Here is a 20,875-nt window from a genome sequence, read left to right on the forward strand (position 1 = left end):
TATGAGTAAAAGTCATTTAAAGTTCTTTTCAAAGTATAACCCAAAATAAACATAAAAAATAATTTCTCTGACTCCCAAATTATTCATTGTTTTTACACTTACATCTGAAAGTGATTTGTTTTCTCTGAAAAAAATTTCAGTATCTACCTTATTATTCGAACAATATTTTCATCCTGACTGACCTTTATGATTTCATAAGGGCTTATTAATTTTGTTTCACAGATACAGAAAAGAAAGTGTAGAAATAATAACTAGCTGATGATTCTGTGCTTTTCTATAGATGTGGTTGTTTTATGATGGCTGTAATTAGCTATTCATTGAGAGAAAACAGTGTTTAGATATCTTCTAACGTAAAGGAGCTTCTTCCTCCCCTATGGTTAGAAAGTTGACCAGGGTGGATTTCTTATTGTTGTCCTTCCTTTTTAGGTGTGAAGTTTTTCAACATGAGTGGCCTCGGGGACAGTTCATCTGACCCTGCTAACCCAGACTCACATAAGAGGAAAGGATCGCCATGTGACACACTGGCATCAAGGTAGGAACACTCTTTTCCTGGGAGAGCTTCTTTATCATTTTCATTGACACTTTAGAGCCCTTGTTTCATCTACTCCAAGTTTCCTGGTCTTGAGTCCCTTAGACTCACCATGTTCTCTCGCTTCCCCAGGGCCTTTGTACATGCTGCTCCCTTACTCCAGCTTGCTCCCTCTAGATTTATAGTCAACATATAGTCAACACTTATGTTTTCCAGATGCCAGCTTAGACATTACCACCTTAAAAGAAACCTCCTCTTATTTCTGTAACTATTATTTTAAATCTCCCTCATTCATGTATCTGTCTCACATGTATGTTTATAGCTCTGGTCCATAATTTCAAGTTTTACTGATTCTTGTGATCATTTCACGAATCCCTGGCTTCTCCACTACACACTTAGGCTGCCATTTGGTAAGGACCTTGTCTGTTCTTATCATGTTATCCCTGATTCGTAGCATAGTATTTGGGTTACGTATAGTAAGGACACAGTAAATATTTTTCAAGTGGATGAATAAATCCATTGTACATCTTTAATTGCTGTCTTAGAACATTATGGCCTTAGTAGAACAAATAAATATATTGTTGTAATATTAGGATTTTTAAAGAATGCCTATTTGTGAAATTCAATATTTGTATATTATAAGGGATATGATCACCTTAAATAGGTTAAAAGAGAGTAATTGCTAAGAAGATACTAACAAACGCCAGATAGAGAAGGGACCTTAATCACATCAAAAGAGCAGCTTCCCACCTGAGAGGAGAAGAGCGGGGATCCATTCATTCACCTTCTAGGATCTCGAGCAAGCTTTCTCGGCCTTTCACTATTGCCGATAATAGTGATAATTCTTTGTCAGATAATTCTTTGTTGTAGACACCATCCTGTATATTGTACAATGTTTAGCAATATCCCTGGCTTTCACACACTAGAGGACAATAGCATCTTTATGTCAGTTCTGATAACCAAAATGTCACCGCAGTTACGATTACCAAAAATTTCTTCAAACATTATCAAATGTTCGTCAGTATTTCCCAAGGATGGGGAAAGCAATATGGCTGCAGTTGATAATCACTGACCTCTAGAGTGAAGTAGCAGAAGACTCTTTTGTCACTGGATTACACGCTTCTTTCTCCTGGGGCTCGGGAGGAGGAAAGGATTTTAATAGGAGAGTGAGTGCCAGGGCTCCAGGCTGGCGAGAGAAGTTAATCAGTTCAGAGACCTCTTGTAGAGAGATCATAATCTAAGCACACATAACCACAGGTAAGTCCAGATGCTCAGAGGAATGTTGGTATCAAGATACAAGGGAGCTTTGTGTTGTCAGAGTTAATGTTCTTATGTAAAGTTAGTCCTTTTCAAAGGAAAACTTACGAATAAATAAAACGTTTTTAGATTTAATTTTTTGTTTGGGGGAATTTTTTAAATCTACAAAAGTAGAGAGACTAAGACTATCTATAGACATCACATAATTGTTCATATTTTACAGTATTATTAGTATTGTGTTAATATTTTATATTTGCTTGAATAAAGGTAGTAAAATGATTAACGATTAAATTATCTGTCTGCAACTAAATTCTCCATTTTTAATAATCATATAGATAAGGGTCAGTGAGTAATAATGAATGTTTATAAATATATAGTACCATACTGTATACTACATATACATATACTATAATATAATATACTCTTTTCAGCATGTATCTTGAGCTATAAATACATAGAGACTCAGTCCTATCACTTTTTGATGAAATAGTGTATTACAGGAATGTACCCCGTTTGAAAAATCTATTTCTCTACAGAGAGACATTCCCTATAGATAAATAACCTTTTTGTTAGAAATTTTCGCCCTTACCGCTAGCACTGCAGCAAACATCCTCATACACATCTCCTACTTTACATGTAAGAGTTCTGTTAGGATCTGTGTACATTTTTGTTAACTAGGTCACTACCACATTGCTCTTCAAAAAACAAGCATTGAGAGTTCTTTTTTCTCACATCCTTACCCACACTATTCTCTCCTCACTTTAACTCTTTGCCAATCTGATGAATGTGGGGCTACAGTTTTATGTATATTTAACCAACCACTAGTTAAATTGATCATGATTTTTCTTTTCCTCTTCTGTGAATTTCCTAATTGTATCTTTTGCTCATATTCCTGCTAGGGTGTTTATCCTTTTCCTTTTTATCTATAAGAGTTATTTTTAGGGGCACCTGGGTGGCTCAGTGGGTTAAAGCCTCTGCCTCGGGTCGGGTCATGATCGGGTCCTGACCTCGGGGTCCTGGGATCGAGCCCCGCATCGCACTGGGCTCTCTGCTCAGCGGGAAACCTGCTTCCCCCTCTCTCTCTGCCTGCCTCTCTGCCTCCTTGTGATCTCTGCCTGTCAAATAAATAAATAAAATCTTTTAAAAAAAAGAGTTATTTTTAATTTTCTAGCGACTACTTTGTTTTGCTTATATTTGATGCAAGTATCTTCTCCCAGTCTGTTTAACTCTGTTTTTGAAATCTGTTGATGTATCTTGGAACCTTCAGTTTTCATGTGTCAAGCTCTTGGGGGGATCTTGTTAAAGAATTTTTTCCCCTCTGCCTTAAGGCCTTAACTGTATTTTTATGTATTTTCCCCTAAAACATATTTAGAGTTTTCATTAATCTGGAATTTATTTTTGTGTGATACAATTTTATTTTTTCCCATGTAGCTCATAAGTAATTATGAACCTATCCTTTCGATGCTTTTCTGCTGTTACCTTTATCATAGATCAAGTTCCTGAATAGATAGGGATCTGGTTCTGAACTTTCTTAAGACAATCACCTTGATCTCTGAAGGGGCAAGTCACTCTTCCTTTTTGTTTTTCAGTATTGTTTTCCCTCTTCTTATCCCTTTAACTTCCAATTCATATTTTTCTTCTGGAAAAAATAATCCTGGGATTTGGATTAGAATTTCATTTACTTTTATAGATTAAGTTGGGGGAGAAATGACATTTTTATTTTCTAGACTCCAGATTCTAGAGTGTTCTTATTTATATATAAAGGCTGTTCACTTATTCAAGTCTTCCCTGTTCTTCAGTAACAGTTTATAATTTTCCCTTTGAAAAACTACCTCATCTTTAGTTAGATGTATTCCAGTGTACCACCAAATTTTTATTGTTTTTAGAAATGGTATCATTTTGTCTCTTATACTTTCTAATTGGCAGTTTTTAATACCCAGGAATATAGTATGATTTCGGATTATTGGTCTCGTGTGCATGTGCATCCATTGTTCGGAACTTTCCTATTTGTTTAATGGCTTATCTGTAGGTCTTTGTTTTTTGTACATGTATAATCATGTTATTAAAAATATAAAAAATTTAATATATTTTTCTCTTAGATTTTTAAAGACAATCCTTATATGTTTGTAAGGATAATCCTTACCTTTGTATGTTTGCTTTCAAAATACTTGAGAACATTCCCTCCTTCAGTTTTATAAATGTGGGCCTTGGTTTCAATTGCTATTTTTGGTATGGTAAACCAAAACTTTGTGATTTTGAAACTGATTGAGTTTGCGCATGAATACCACCTTGTCACGTTTCTTTTGGTTTTGTTATCATCTACTGTCTCTTCATTAATTGTGAAGAGCAAATGTTAGACTTCAGGTATTGCCAGCCCTGTCCACGGGAGCCCTGATAGAGTTTCTTAGTAGTTGTTTGGTGGGGTGAGATGTCTCGTATCGCCTCCTATTACCGCTTCTCCATTCCTTAACTCCACTGGAGGATGGAGATTAAAATGCGGGTCTCAGAATGACAGGTAGCAGTGCCTTGTGCTTGTGTAACATTTCTAATTCAGCTCAACAGGTCTTTATTAAGTGCCTGCTCTTCAGCCAGCATGGTGTGCGTGTTGTTAAGGAAGTAAGTGAAGTGAGACAGGTTTTCTATCTTCAGGGAGCTTACAAATCTGGTCATGCCACGCATTCCTCTTCTGAAACCCTTCTCGGCTTCCTCTTACCCTGAAAATAAGTGTTCATAGCCAAAATGGTGATGATAGATAACATTCATTGAACTAAGAGCCAGGAGCTCTGCCAAGCATTTTACATGTATCATCTTTTTTAATCCTCACACAATTCTGGGAGATAATTAATGTCATCATCCCTGTTTTGCGGATAAAGAAATTGAAGCTTAGAGAAGTTAAATTGCTTCTGAGTAACTTGCCCAGCGTTACACAGCTAATAAGTGACCAAGGAGGTTTGAACTTGTGCTTTTAAGCAACGCACTGTGCGTGCTCTTTATCTAGGTGTAGGCGAGAGCCCTGGTGATCCGGCCTGGACCTCATCTCTTGCCCTTTTGTTTCTTACTTATAGTTCAAGCATACTGAACTACCTATAGGTCCTTTAACTTGACATTTTCATTCCCATTTTATACCTTTGAAAAAGCTGGGTGTGTTTATCAAACCAATCCCTCTCTACCACTAGGTTTGGACTTGTTCTCTAGGTTTAGGTGCTTTTTCTGTGAGCTTCTATAGTATTATAGTCTCATCACTGTAATGGCTCCTTTTCTTTATTCTCACCTTAATTGGGACTACATCTAATTTACCCCTGGGTCCCCAGGACAGAGCACACAGTTATCTGGCACATAATAAGCAGACGAGCATTTGTTGAAAAAGCCAGTAAGTAAAACAAAAGATGCATGTGGAGTTAATTCATAGCATTATTAACCAGCATGTGTGCAGTATCAATGGAAGTCCATTGGGCAGTTAAGGAGAAATGTAAGTGGCCTGGAATAATAAAGGAAGCCTTCTTTTCTATTAAGGTAGGATTTTTTTTTTTTTTGTCACATCCGCCCCTTCTTCAGTTTTGACTTCATTTGAATATGTCTGCTCTCATTTTTTTGTCCTTGTTTATTAGTTACTTCATTCAGTGGTGATTTTCCTAGTCTCATTCTTTTTTTTTTTTTTTAAGATTTTATTTATTTATTTGACAGAGAAAGCTAAAGAGCACAAGCAGGCAGAGCAACAGAGGGAGAGGGAGAAGCAGGCTCCACAGTGAGCAGGGAGCCCAATGCGGAGCTCGATCAGAGGACCTGGGATCATGACCTGAGCCAAAGGCAGATGCTTAACAGACCAAGCCACCCTTCCGAGTCTCATTCTTAAGTCATTTTGTAGACACCTTAGCATTTCATTACTTTGAGCTTCTTGCTTCCTCTGTCACCTGACTATCCTGCCGTTCCATCACTTCTTTTACTGTGCAGTGGTGTCTGGCACTCCAGTTTCACACAAAATGTCATGTCAGAAACAGATCTGGGAGTTCGACCACCTGAATCCAATTGACCTGTGTTGGAATGTAGACCCCTAGATGTAAACAGATCATGCTTCAGACTGAATCTACAAACTAAGTCTAGTATGAATTAGTTTCTCTAAGTTAAAATCACACATGCTCTAAAACGCTGTCAAGTTGCAGAGATGGAGTTCTCTGAATCCTTGCATACATCAAAATATGTGTCACTTATTTTCTTCATGTTTTCAGTACCTTGGTGTGAAGTTTGTCGAAATACCTGACCACATGTACTTTCTGCAGAAACTATAGATAAAGTTTTAACTAAGTAAAATGAGACCAGTACTCAATAATGAAAGGTTTTAAAGATAAAGACAATACGATTGTTACAGTTTTAAAATTTGATTTTTTTGGGGGATATGTACTATTTTGTAGCATTTTGTTTTACGTAGTTAAATACAGTTGATTGTCAACTTATTATGTTGTTATGGAAATGTTATTGCTTTTATAGTTTTTTTATTATGAAAAGTCAGAGATATTTTAATTGTTGCCAATTATGAGGTTTTTAAAAAGAAACTGGTCTTTCCCTCTTTTCACCTTTTTTTCTGCCACTTTTCTACCATTATGCCAGATGATTTTGATTGCTGCTTATAAAACAAAGAGCTATTTGTGTCCAGTCTTTCTTATTATGTTAATTTGATAATGGAAAAATTCATTTCAAAGTAATACTTCACTATCTTTGTATGTATTACATGAAGCAAGTTGCCTGATGATTTGGCTAATTAACCCAGAAGTAAAGACTAGAAAACAAAAGTGAACAATATTCATTCAGTACATTGGAATGAATATAAAGTGCTAGCTTTTTGCACAATTATCCTTTGTTCTCATTATTCCAAAATGATTTTATTTATTACGTTTATGAGAACTTATAAATAGATGTCCTTTCTATTTTTAGAACAAAGTTTATACAAAAGACCTTGTTCTCTGTACATTTGTCTCTCTATTGATTTTTTATTCTTCTTCTTTTACTTTTTGGATGGATACTCTTTTTGATAGGACCAACTAATGGTCTAATCATTATAAAAATCAAGAGTTCATCAGATTTCTTGCAGTAGCAAAAAAATTAAGACAGTTTATCAGATTTCCAAGTATAACTTATTTGAACTGTAGTATAGTCTCCACTGCTTAATTTATAATATTTAGAATGTAAAATAAAATCCAAATGCAACTTGTATATGTACCATCTGCTTCCTTTTAACATCTAACATTCATTTGCTATTTGAAATATTTGATGTATTTACATCATTGAGGAAATAACATCTGTGATGGCAGTCATTCTTTTTACATACTTTGGCCAGAATTGTTTTCTGTACTTCGGTATTTCGTAGTATCTGTTTTTCAGATGTGAATTTAGATTGTTTTCAAAATCTGACTTTATATTCTGGATAAAATTACAGATCTTTATAAGTATGTAAATATTAAGTACTTGAACAGAGAAGGAAGTACGGTGGTAGAAATGTACACTAACTGGTTTTTCTTTGTGTAACAGCACTGAAAAGAGGCGCAGGGAGCAAGAAAATAAATATTTAGAAGAGCTAGCTGAGTTACTGTCTGCCAACATCAGTGACATTGACAGTTTGAGTGTAAAGCCAGACAAATGCAAGATTTTGAAGAAGACAGTCGATCAGATACAGCTAATGAAGAGAATGGAACAAGGTAAACAAAACCAAACCCATAGCTGTGTGCTTTGTTATGAAGACCTTCATAATATGCAATTTTATTTTTTTATTATTAAGAAATTGCATTGAATTTCATAATCTTATTAAAGCATGTTTGTTTAGATGGTCTTTATTTTAGAAAGTGAATCTGAGAGGCTTCTTGTTATAACAACAAGGCTTAATTTAACATGAACACTTGTTGCCTTGGTTGGTTATGGAAGCTGGTATCCTAGGGAATTGAGTTAAGAGACATAAGTTGTGGTATCAGACCAGACGCTCTGGCATGGTGTTAAAAGACAATAGCTCACTTGTAGGAAAATCCCTCCATCTGAATAATAAGCTGGTCTCTGCCTAGGCTCTGAGTGTGGGAAACAGTGTCCTATGTGAACACCCTGGTTTTTTTTTAATGATTTGTATTTGTACTTACTCATATTTACTCAGCACCCATACCACAAAACCGCTTACAAAGAACTAAAGTAGATACAAAAGCAGAGCACTTTGGAGTGAAATTCCCACACCTGGCCCCAAGGCGTTCCCAAAGAAAAAGTGCTTCTGAGGGTGATTTGATGCTAAAAATTTATGTAACATATAAGGAAATAATCTACAGTAAGTAGGAACACATACAACAAATGGAATAGACCCAAAAGAACTTCAGATGAAAAGCAATGTCAAAAGAGTATAAACAAATATATTTATAATGATTAAAGTGATAGGATTTTAAGATTTTATAAGCTGGAAAGTAGATCATCTAGTGACAGCTGGTTGAGCAGAGAGGAGAAGCTGATATTTTTAAGTCTGCAAAGGGAAGAGCCGGTAAGAGGCTATATGCCTTCTTGCTGCTTGGTCTCAAACCCTGACAGCCTGACTCATACTCTCTAAGTCAGAGGTGGGAGGACTCTTCTGGGGACACTGACAGTCCAAAGGAAGAGCCGTATAGACACTGATCGTTGGGAATGATCCCCACGTGACAAAATCAGCTCTCTGTCTTGCCCCCTCTATTCACAGAGCTGCCAGTCAGCATTTTAGTACCTCACTTTTTAATATGAATAAACATCCAGATATTTGAGGAAAGGCTGTAATCAAACAAAGAGAAAAAGAAAAGGCCCAAATCAAGCAAATAGAAAAAATGGGAACTCAGAGAAAGCAGAGACAATGCAGGGAGCAGAAAAAAACTTAAAACCATCCAACAATCCCTCAGAGACAAAAAGGAAGATATTTCATCTATGAAATAAGATGCTATAAAATAAAACATTCAAAACATCAAATAACCTTTGGTACTTAAAATCAGGATAGCCGAAATAAACTTTATCTCTTTACCTTGTTTTCTACTCTTTGCCTACTCACACCCTCTGCCTGATCATTTTGGGCACTCTCTGCCTCAAGTATTTGCACTTTCTGCTACCTTTGTCTGGAATGTTCTTTCCCAGATATATACACTCTCTTTCCAAGTTATGTATACTCTTTCACCCCTTATATGTCTGTGTTCAAACATTTCTTCTCAATTAACTTGTCCGTAACTATCCTGTCTAATACATACACACCTCTACAGCTTCCTTGACTTATTTTCCCTACAGTGTTTTTTGCACCTAACATGTTACATGTGTTACGTGTTCATTGTCCACCTACTCCCACTGGAGCTCCATGAGGGCAGGGATTTTTGCTTGTTCATCACTGTGTCATCAATACCTAAAGCAGTTCCTGGCTACATAGTAGACTTCCAGTGAGTATCTGTTGAAAAATAGATGAAGGGTTGGAAAATAATGTGAAGAAATCCCTTAGAAAGTAAAAGAAAAAGATAAGCAGTGAAAAACCAAGAGAAAGATGAAAATGTATGGGATTAGTTCAGGAGGTATAACATATGATTAATTCCAGAGAAAGAGAACAAACCAAATAGAAGGGAGGAAATTATAAGCGTAGTAGTACGAAAGCAAAACAGCGCACTTCTCAGAATTAGAGAGATGTGGGTTTCCAGATTGAAAGTACTCATATGGTGCCCAGCATAGTGAATAAAAAAGAGAAGGGAAAAAAAACCCAACTCACATCACTGCACAATTTTCAGACACTAGAGAGAAAAGAAATGAGAGAGAAAAAATAGACAACACACTAACTCAGAATGTATCCAGATTTCTGAATAACAGTACTGAAAAATGAGAATTCTAAACCTGGAATTCTGTGTGCATCCAAATGAAGTATGAGTGCAAAATAAAGACATTCTCAGACATTCAGAGCTTCAATATTCAGCCAGCATTTCAGAATTGAAAAGTTTTTTTTGTCTGTTTGTTTTTTTTTGTTTTGTTTTGTTTTTTCAGAAATACCTAGTAAAACCAAGGTAGTAAACCAAGAAAGAAAGGCATAGGATCTTAATCCAGGGAAACCATGGAATCTTAACAGAAGAAAGGTAGAAGGAGACCCAGGATTACAGTTGTGCATCAGCCTAAAAACATAGCCAGTCCCAGTTGGAGCAGGTGGATGAGGGACTTAAGGAGGAATACTTCCATAGGAAAAAAAAAAAAGGAACAGAATATATGATGACTGACCAAACTGAGAGGAATTTTTCAACTCTTGGGGATAGTTTAGAGATGAGTTGTTCTAAAAAAGAAAAAAAAAAACCCAAAACACAAAATATAAGAAACATAAATTATAGCACACATCTGGCTCATTTGTGAAGTAATATTTATATAGCCATAGTAACATAGATGTTAAATACTGATTGTTCTAAAAATTGTTGTAACTATACTGGGAGGATGGAAGGACGGAGAAGTATGTATATAGAAGGTGGATGTAAGTAAGCTCAAGTCTTACTTTTCATGATAGGAGGTCAATAATGTCTGTCAAGGACATAATCAAGATACAGCAAATAAACATGTTATTGAGAAATACAGAATGTATTAGTTAGGATATAGGCTAGGCTACTGTAACAAGAGACCAAAGTACAGTGGCTTTAACAAGATAATCTACGTATGTGTCAGAGGTTGTCATTCCTTCCGTCTTTTCTGCTGTGCCCTTCCTAGTGTATTGCCATCACCTCTGTGGTCACACATGGCTCACCTGTCTATATCCCAGCTGACAGGAAGGGGGAAGAAGAAAATGGGAAGACACACTTCTTTTCTTTTAAGGATAAAACCCAGAAATTGCATGTCATTTCTGTCCACATTCCTTAAGCCAGAAAGTTGGTCCCGTAGCCACTCCTGCCTTAGGATTTACCTAAAACTTTAGATGTTTTGCTTTTTACTCATAGTTATTTAATTTACTTGAACTTGATAGTTCATGTTTTTCGGCAAACTAATGTTTAAAAACAAAAACATGTCTTAGTGTCATAAACATATAAATTAATGAAGGAAGTATGTCTTAGAACTAAATGAGAAACTTTTATACCATAATATTAAAAAGATAAATAAGCCAATTAAAAAATGGGCAAAGGCTCTGAATAGACGTTTCTCCAAAGACATATAAATGGCGAACATGTTCAATATCATTAGCCATCAGAGAAACGCAAATCAAAACCACAATCAGATACTAGATGGCTATGATCAAAGAAACAGATTAACAGGTGTTGGTAAGGATGGGAGAAATTGAAAGCCCCATACGCTGCTTTTAAGAACGTAAAATAAAATTGTGGAGCCACTTTGGGAAACAGTCCAGTAGTCCCACAAAATGTTAAACATAGAGTTACCATATCGCTCAGCAATTCCAATTTGTAGGTGTAAACCTGAGACAAATGAAAACATATGTCTACATGAAAACTTACACACAGATGTTCATAACATCATTATTCATAAATAGCTAAAAAGTAGAAACAACTCATATCTATCAGCTGATCAATGGATTAGTAAAGGGAGGTGTACTTATGTAATGGAGTATCGTTTGGCAACAAAAAGGAATCAAGTACTGACAAATGCTTCAATGTGGATGAACCTTGAAAACATGCTAAACAAAAGAAGCCAGTCCCAAAGAACTACACATTGTATGATTCCATTTATATAAAATGATCAGAATAGGCAAATCCATAGAAACAAAGTAGATTGGTGGTTGCCTAGGGCTTGGAGTATCGGGAAAATGGAGAGTGAGTACTAAAGGGCACGAGGCTTCTTTTTTGGGTGATGAACATATCCTAAAATTTATTGTGAAGATAGTTGCACAACTCTGTGAATATACTAAAAACCATTGAATTTTATGCTTTAAATACATGAATGGTATGCTATGTGAATTGTAGCTCAGTAAAGCCGTTATTATAAATACTATATGAGATGACATTTTACACCTATTAGAGTCACAAAACTAAAAAAAAAAAAAATGTGCCATCAGTTGCCAGTGAGGGTGCAGAAAAACAAAAACCCTTGAACCTTACTAGTGGTACATTCTCTTTAGAGAGTAGTCTGTCAAACTTAGCCCTTTAAAAAAAAAAAAAAGATACTGTTTATTTGAGAGAGAGTTAATGCAAGAAAGCACAAGTGGTTGGGAAAACAGAGGGAGAGGGAGAAGCAGGCTCCCCACTGAACAAGGAACCCAGTGCCTGGCTTAATCCCAGCACCCTAGGATCATGACCTGAGCCGAAGGCAGACACTTAACCAACTGAGCCACCCAGGTGGCCCAAGCTTAATGATGTAAAAAATGCACAGACCCTATATGATCCAGCAACTTCACTTTTAGTATTTACCTTAAAGAAGCTGCCACACATGTAGAAAAAAAGGAAATACTGAAAATCGTTTATTACGGCACTGTATGTGGTGGTCAAAGGACTGTCAGGGGTGGACTAGGAAGTCTAACTGTGAGTTGTTCATATGATATAATACCATATCCCAGTTCAAATGAATGGATTAAATCTTCATCAGTGTGCTTAAATCTCAAACATAATACTGAATGGCAAAAGTAAGCAGGAAAAGTCTCTATATTTATGTAAACTTTAAGACACAAAACTAATATATTATTCAGGAATTCATATATGTGTACTTAAGTAATAAAAACAGGCTTAGAAATTATTACTCTGACCTGAGAATACACATTAGTTCTGAAAAGGGACAAAGGAGGAATGGTGGCAGAACGTTAGTTCTATGTGCAGCATTTTATTTTTTTTGAAAAGGAAGGACCTGAAGCAAATGTTAACATCTGTGAAAAACGAACGGTGGATATGTGAACGTATGCTATGTCATTTTCTGTATTTTTTGGAATATATGTAGTAGTTCATATTTTAAAGTGAAAAAATGAGTCTCTATATTCAATAATACCACATTTGGTTTTGGGCTGACTAACTAACTAGTTTGACAGATTGGAAACTTATTTAAGGATGGTGCTGCTTTAAGATGATGGATGGCTTTTTCAACATCACTGCACAAAAGAATTCCAGATCATTTAGCAGTTACGGATTTATCAATCAGATCACCATGACATGAATGTGAAAGGTTAGCTAATTCATGCAGGCTCACTAAAGGAAAAAGCATTTGTTCACTCTTTATTCAGTGGCAATTGATCAAATCAGAAAAGGATGAAGAAAAATGGAGAAAATTGTCATTCTTCTACAATTTAGCATTTCTTAAAAACTTTAATTGTAGACTTTCTAAACAGGCTATATATTTATACCATTTTTCCCATTGTTGGAATACTGGACTTAATAGGTCGGAATTCAAATTCTCCTACTGCCACTTAATAGTTACATGATTTGCGACACGTTACTCAGCCTTTGTGACCCTCAATTTTGTCATCCATAAAATGAGTATAATTAAGATTAAATAATACTATTAATAAATATCACATAGGTAATAGACAAATGTTATTTGAATCTTAAACTAGGTGAGTCTATGTCTTCACAGACTTGCCATCATGGAAATGCACCCTTTTTGGAATTGTGACTTTTTGTTTCTTTATTGTAGAGAAATCCACAACTGATGATGAAGTGCAGAAGTCAGACATCTCGTCCAGCAGTCAGGGAGTGATAGAAAAGGAATCCCTGGGACCTCTTCTGTTGGAGGTAGCTGTTCTCACTGAGTCACAAAGTGGTCAAAGTCTTTGGTCTAAGCCAGTTTGGCTTTTTCTTTATCTTTTATGTCTTACTTCGAATTAATAAATTAGAAAACAAAGTAAGTTTTAAAAAACCTTTAATAATTATTTTATTTTGTAACCTGTTTTGACAGTTGTGGCTATTTCAGGATAAATGTGAATGATGAATATGAGGACTTTCATGAAGACCTTCCATGAAGGCCTTCCATGTAGTCAGATGGAAAACTGAAGCCTAGGGGATGGCTTTGCCATTTGTTTCTGGGGTGGCTGGGACTAGTCGGTAGTATAAAGCATAGAGTCATTTAGCTCACGAGTGCTATTTGCATGTCTACAAGAGAATTTCACTTTTGAGTAAGGTATGCCTCACTTTATTGCAGTAGGCATTTTCCAGAAAAGTTTCCTGACTAAAATTTTTAATTGTTTATGTAAACACTGTGAGAAAACTTACTATTTTAACAATCCTTACCAAACTTTTACAGTGAAGAACTTTTAAACTTGAATTATTTTATAATTACTGTGTAATTTTCTCCTCAGCTTTCCCTACCTAATCCTCACTCCCTCTGTTCTCAAGGCAGATGTTTTGTTTCCAGGCAGGCTCATCACCTTAAGTGCTCCCTCTCATACATGAATGTTTAAGGACACATGTGTATGGACACACTCGTTCCCCACAACGTATGCCTTTCTGTCTCTAGGCCTAGTTTCCTTTGTACACCTATATATAGGTGTGTATGTGTATAAATCATATATAAATATATGTGAATATATATATATATATACATATACACATATGTTTTTAATCTATTTTGTGTATGCAATAAATTTTCCTTTTCTTGTCCTACTTGAAGGCCCTCCTTTCTGGTGAAGTCTTTCTTACAATTCAGACTTACACAGATCTCTTTATTTTCTAGCTCCCTGATGCATTTTTCTCGGTTATCCTGACTAAATCCTCTTTTTTTTAAACATCCATAATTCCCTCTGCCAACACTGCTAATGTGAGAATATTCTGAGAATTTAGTTCTTGCTTTTCTAGCCCCAGAAATTTCTTGTTTCTTGCTCTTTGCTTTACCTTTCATCTCTGTGGATATGAGATCTAAATACATACCTCTTGGTCTAACCTCTTCACATACTCTGTTTCTATATCTTTAACAGGCTACTGAATATTTTTTGCTCTCCTAATAGCCATTCCCCCTCAAAATCTAAATTGTTCATTTTCCCTCCATGTGACACAAGCACTGTCTTACTTATAGTATTGGTCTTAATGATTTTTTTTTTTAGGAAATGGGCACATATTTTGTAGAACTGTAACATATAAAAGACATAGGCCATTGAAACTGGATAGAAATAACTACCACCTGAGTACGTTCACGCACATATAACTGGGAGAGGGAAGCTAGCCACATGTGATAGCATCTGATAGTTTTTATTCTGCTCTTTTCATAACTTACTAAATCGATTGCATGACACATGACCTTATTTTGGAAACAGTATTGTAACAAGTATAGTAAAAATATTTATGGTAGAATCTAGGTGGTAAACATTACAGATGTTCACTACAGAATTCTTTCAACTGCTGTGTTTTAAAATTTTTAAATATAATCTCTTAGAGGAAAATATGTTAAGGAAAGAAAAACACTTTTGGTTCATTTCCAACTTCCATCTCTTTGCCCTGCTGGGTACCTGTCACTGGCCCACTGCTTGGTTACCCTTGGCCTTCCTGGAGACCGGATCTGTCAGCATTTACTGCCTATCTTCTCTCTCCTACAGGATGTTGGTAGGCTAGATTTTTCAAAACTTCTAGTTTTCCTGTGTGGGTTCTGCCTTCTCAGTGCCCTAAAATTTAAAACTAGCCTCAGGACTCCTTTCAATTCATTAAATATTATATTATTTTCTACATATATTGTCTTTTGAGATACTAATAAGTATAAGGTGTACAGGTTCTTGAGATTTCTGGGGTTCCTGTAGGAAAATGGCGATTATTTAAATCCTAGCTTCATCCCAGGTTCTTGAGAAACCACAGAGATCAACATGGACAGCAAGCAGGTTATCAACAGCCCGAACACAGCACGACTGGAGACAGAATTACTGCTGCTACTTTACTTTATATAAACATTCGTTATTGCTGTGTGAGCGAAATCCACACTTTAGCATGAAGAGAAAATGACAGGAAAACGTCCACTCAAAGCTACTATAAAAAGAAAATAAAGTAGGAATTATTTCTTTTAGCTGATGAAATTATTACCCTGAAAACCACTGTGGGGGCATCTGGGCGGCTCAGTGGGTTAAAGCCTCTGCCTTCGGCTCAGGTCATGATCCCAGGGTTCTGGGATCGAGCCCCACATCGGGCTCTCTCCTAGACAGGGAGCCGGCTTCCCTTCCTCTCTCTGCCTACTTGTGATCTCTCTCTCTGTCAAATAAATAAATAAAATCTTAAAAAAAAAAAAAAAAAAACCACTGTGAATCCAAGGAAAGCTGTGGCTCAGAGTTGCACATGAGTTAGGTATCATGGGGCAAGCAGTTTCAAATAGGAAAAGGCACATCAAATTAGAAATTCCAAAACCTCAGAATAGAAATGTATTTAGGTTCTTGACTTCGGGGAGCTAATACTATTTTTATTAATGAGCCACAGATATGTGAAACAGACTGCAAAATAGAATTACTTTTACAGACTTCATTGCCTCCATCAGCACCTTTTTCTGTGCCACCTTCTGTACCCCCAATCTCATCTTCATCGCCTTAAACTTTGTATAGAGTCTAACCCAGGGCAGCCAGGAGAGGTGGTGAAAAGCCACCGTGACACTCCTTGGGTTCATTCAGACTGCAGTCTAGAGCTGCACCGTTTGGTAAGATAGCCACTAGCCACACATGGCTGTTCCAAGTTAAATAAAATGAGAAATTCAGTGCTTCAGCCTCGCCAGCCACATTTAACCTGCTCAGTGCCCACATGTGGTTGGTGACTACTGTATTGGACACACAGATGTAGAACTTTCTGCAATGACAGGAAGTTCTCTTTGGCAGCATTGGTCTAGAGGGACTTGCCTAGATGGGAGATGTGCACATCTAAAAAGTAACCAAATACCAACCATTCTCTGAGAAATTCTCGCCAGCCAGATTTCCAGTTATTCTCTCCCCTCCCCTTTTAAAAATAAAGTAGCATGAGTTAAGAATGAAGATATTAGAGGTAATGTCCTCACATTTAAAGGAAGAGTGGAATTAGACTTGATTTATTCAACAAGTATTTGTTGCTTGACACATAGTAAGTACTCATGCATTTTTTTTTTTATTGTCCTGATTGTCTGTTGCTCTCTGCTGTCTAAAGTCCTCTGCCTCTTTTTCAGAGCTCTGCGTTATCTGACTCTAGCTCCTTATCTCCTATTGCTTCCCAAGAAAAATTCTGTTTGTCATAGGGTCTCCCTATACCTTACTCATGCATTCAGGCCTCCTTACCTCACTTTGTTCCACTCCTTAACATTGCTTTGTGCCTCTTGACACCATTTACCACTCAATCCCCCTTCCTTCCTGCCTTTAATTATTTTTATTAACATATAATGTATTATTAGCCCCAGGGGTACAGGTCTGTGAATCACCAGGTTTACACACTTCACAGCACTTACCATAGCACATACCCTCCCCAATGTCCATAACCCCAACACCCTCTCCCGACCCCCCACCCCCCAGCAACCCTTAGTTGGTTTGTGAGATTAAGAGTTCCTTATGGTTTGTCTCCCTCCCGATTCCTTCTTGTTTCATTTTACCTTCCTTACCCCCTGCCCTGCCTCTCAAATTCCTCATATCAGAGACATCATATGACAATTGTCTTTCTCTATCAATCCCTCTTTCTTAAAACTCTCTTGCCTCCTTGCCAGAATTCTCTCTTCTCTGGCTACTCCTCAGCCTCTCCCTCATATTTCTTTCATCAACTGCCTCTTAAATGTTAGTATCCTTCAGGATTCTGGCCTTGGCTCCTTTCCTTTTTGTTATTCTGTGCACATTTCCTGGGCAGTTTCATCTACATCTATGTGTCCTCTGATATATTCATGTATGCATGTGCACATGTAAGTATATGTAAATTGTCAATTAGGGTTCTTGGTTTTCAGGCGACACCAATGCTGACTAAATTTTGCGCATGTGAATTTATTGGAGTGCTGTTTGGATAGCACAGAGCAATGCTTGGAAATAAGATGAAACCAAGGCATCTTAAGGAGGCTAGGAATCAGGTACAATACAAATGGTCTCTTAGATGCGTCTGGGCAGTGCCCTGCTGTTAGAATGAATGCATTCCAGCTCTGTTCATTCTCTCTGCAATTCTCCTCAAGGTTCCCAGTTAGGCTGGAAGTCTCCCAATGGCCTGATTAAGAATCTCATGAGACCTTATTTAATGGGGAAGAAGTAACTCCCCAAAGGAAATCAGATATTCTTTGGAAGGGGAAAAGATGATTGTAGTTAAGAACAAATAAAAAAACAAATGGTATCATATGTACCTGTAAATTGCAAATGTCTATCTTTAGCCCAGATCTCCCTTCAGTTTCTCTTTCACTATATCTTGCTGCCCTCTGAATATCTCCATCTAAATGTTGCTTAGTCATTTCAAATATAACATCTTTTTTTTTTTTTTTTTTTAAGAGAAAGAAAGAGAGTGCGGGGGCAGGAGGGGCAGAGAGAGAGAGAGAGAGAATCTTAAGCAAACTCCATGCCCATTGTGAACCCATTGTGGAGCTCAGTCTCATGATGCTGAGATCATGACCTGAGCCGAAATCAAGAGTCGGATGCTTTGCCTATTGAGCCACCCAGGCGCCCCTCAAATACATTTCTAAAACTAAATTTATAATCTGTCCTCTTACCTCCTGCTTAAAAATGGGGGAAAAAAGTAAAATAAGAGTAGATTTCTTTACTCCTTGGTCCCCTTTCTCAGGGAAAGACACTTATCTACTGGAAACCTTACATCATTAATGAAGGATCACCCCAAATCTTCATTCTCAGAGCTGCTAGAGGTCACCAAATACTGTTTGTTCTGCCTATGTCAGATTCTCTCCTATCACTTCCACTGCCATTGCCTTAATTCAGGCTTTCATTGGAACTGGAGTATCACAATAGCTTTGCAACTGTAATTGCTTCTAGTCTGCTTGCCAGAGCTACTGCCAGAAGGATCTTTGTAAAAGCAGATCATGTCATTCTTGTGCTTAAAAACATGGCCTTCAAGAAAATGCCCATTGCCTTTAGAATAAACTCCTTATTTTTTTGCTTTTCTTGAAGATTTTTAAAAAAACACATTTTACTGTTATATATGACAAAAATATAACAAGTGCATACAAGGAGATTTTGTTTTTAACCTCTGAGCTGCTTCCTGTCTTGAATGTCCTTTCCAACCCTCATCCACCTGAGTTACTACTCAGTGTCCTTCAAGACTTGGCTCGGGCATAGTGTGTTCTCCTCCCAGGAGTCTGTACCAATGACAGTCACTCCTTTGCCCATTTCGAGTGCTTCACTCTATGCATAACGTTTTTGTAATTCCTCTTCGTACTGTATAACTATGTGTACTGTGTGTACTTTTTTTTCCCCCTTTAGAGACTATAGAATTGTTGAGGATTGTGTGTTTTATCTCCAGAATTTTTGCCTGTTAACTGGCACGTAGGTGATAGTGAACCTCGTGGGGTCATGTAAGACCAAGGCCCTGTGAGAAGCCTTGGCCAGTGTGGACCCCTGCTGTGAGACACTTGGGTCAGGAGAGAACCCCCCCTCAGATTGCTGATGTTATGCTGAATGGATGGACGCTTATCGTCTGTACATAGCTCAGTGGAAGACTGGATGCCAGGGCATGGAGAAACAGGAAGATTCCTTCCCAGAAGCACACTTGGAAGTTAATTATACACACAACATATGAGGGAAACTTGTAGAATAAGAGCGAGTATCAGCAGATTATATTAGTCAGTCATACTTGAAGAAATTAGAGATGTTTGTATATTCATAGAAATAGTCTTAAAGAATATCCCCTGAAATGTTACCAGCCTCTTGGGGGTGAGATTTCAGCAGATCTTGTACTATTTCATTTTCATACTTAAGCAATTTTTTAAGTACATATATAATTTGTAATTAAAAAACAAGAGCCAAAAAAAGGCATTTCCAGCAAGAGACAGGCTGTCTACATCCCAGGCGTAGGGTCAGCAGGACAACTCTGCAACCACGAGGGAGCCTTTGTGGACCTGTTTTCCCAGCCAGCCTTTTCTGGGGAAGCTCAAAAGAAACATGATGCCCCAGACTTCACAGAGGAAACGACAAGTCCGTGTAACTAAGGCCAGACAGAGACCTGGTGGAAGTTCTGCTCTCCCTGTAAGGCTGATAGCTGCATATTCCAGAGGCCAGTTACTAGAATAACTTCCCAGCCTGGCAGTGAAGTCAGGTACAGTCAATGGGAAGAGAACTTGGAGAAGCCCCAGTAGGTCTGTGGAAAGGATACTACAGGGATTCCAGCCCTACTACAATGAAGGAGAGCTTTTAAGTCCCTTGGATTTTAAAAATGCAGCAAATAGTCCGGCTGAATCTGAAGGTCTTTCTGGTGCTGGATGCTGAGCCCACCATTGGCTAATCTTCAGACTGGACAGGAATGACCCCAGAAGTGGGTCTTGTTCTCTCCCCTCCCCTCTGCAGATAACAGGCAACTTCCAGAGATACCAGAGACAGACATGGAACGTGAAGAAAGCAAGGGAGAGAGTAGCTGTGGCTTTGAGGGTAAACAGGGTCACTGGGGAGGCAGAGAGGGAGGAACCAAGAAGGATGCCCTGAAAACTAGGTGATAAAAGGGAGAAAGTAGTGCTAAAGAGGCTGAGTAGTGTGGCCTTTGCCATAGGTTCTCCATGGGACAACCAGGTTTTGCTTGCCGGTCTTTGATGTCAATATCAATACTGTTTCTTGCTCTAAACTATGACACTTAGTTATACCCGCACTGTTCTTTATTAAACTCCTTTAAGAGACCAAAAATAAAATAAATTAAGTGAAGTTGTATTTATGCTAATTCAGTTAATAGCTAAGAACAATTTAAATAATTTTTAGGTCTTTTAAAAAATTGATATATCTGTATTTCCATTGTTCCTATTTTCAAATAAACTGCAAAGCAAATGATGTATTGATCACCTGCTATGAAATTCATAGCTAATCTGACTTAAAGAAACAAAACAACAGTTAGTTAGAAATGAGGGTGCTTTTCTGTGCTCTTCTAAACATGAAATAAGTCAGCAAAGGGTTTATCTAGGAGTGAGGTTTTTAGATCATTAATCACATCCCTAGGTTTTTATTGAAATTCCATCTTCCTTGATCTCAAGCAGTGATTCTTCCAAAGTAATCAAAAGGTGTTGCATTTTCACATTTTTTAAAAAAATGAGTTTAAACCCCACTGAAACTGGAAGATTTTT

At 37.2% G+C, this 20,875-nt stretch overlaps 1 protein-coding gene and 1 pseudogene across 5 annotated transcripts in view; both read left to right on the plus strand.

Annotated features, from left to right (window-relative positions):
• Positions 1-20,875, plus strand: part of NCOA1 (nuclear receptor coactivator 1) — a 149,373-nt gene that overhangs the window by 47,833 nt on the left and 80,665 nt on the right. For all 5 annotated transcript variants that reach the window (XM_032866958.1, XM_032866962.1, XM_032866959.1 and 2 more), the window contains 3 exons: positions 427-532; positions 7,310-7,476; positions 13,346-13,443. In XM_032866958.1, the coding sequence (XP_032722849.1) occupies positions 444-532; positions 7,310-7,476; positions 13,346-13,443 (354 nt within the window). In that variant the 5' untranslated portion in view covers positions 427-443. The remainder of the gene's footprint in view (positions 1-426; positions 533-7,309; positions 7,477-13,345; positions 13,444-20,875) is intronic.
• LOC116873257 lies at positions 17,636-20,354 on the plus strand (annotated as a pseudogene).

The sequence above is a fragment of the Lontra canadensis genome, unplaced genomic scaffold, assembly GCF_010015895.1.
Source record: "Lontra canadensis isolate GAN:19392208 unplaced genomic scaffold, GSC_riverotter_1.0 scaffold32, whole genome shotgun sequence".
Taxonomy (NCBI): Eukaryota; Metazoa; Chordata; class Mammalia; order Carnivora; family Mustelidae; genus Lontra; species Lontra canadensis.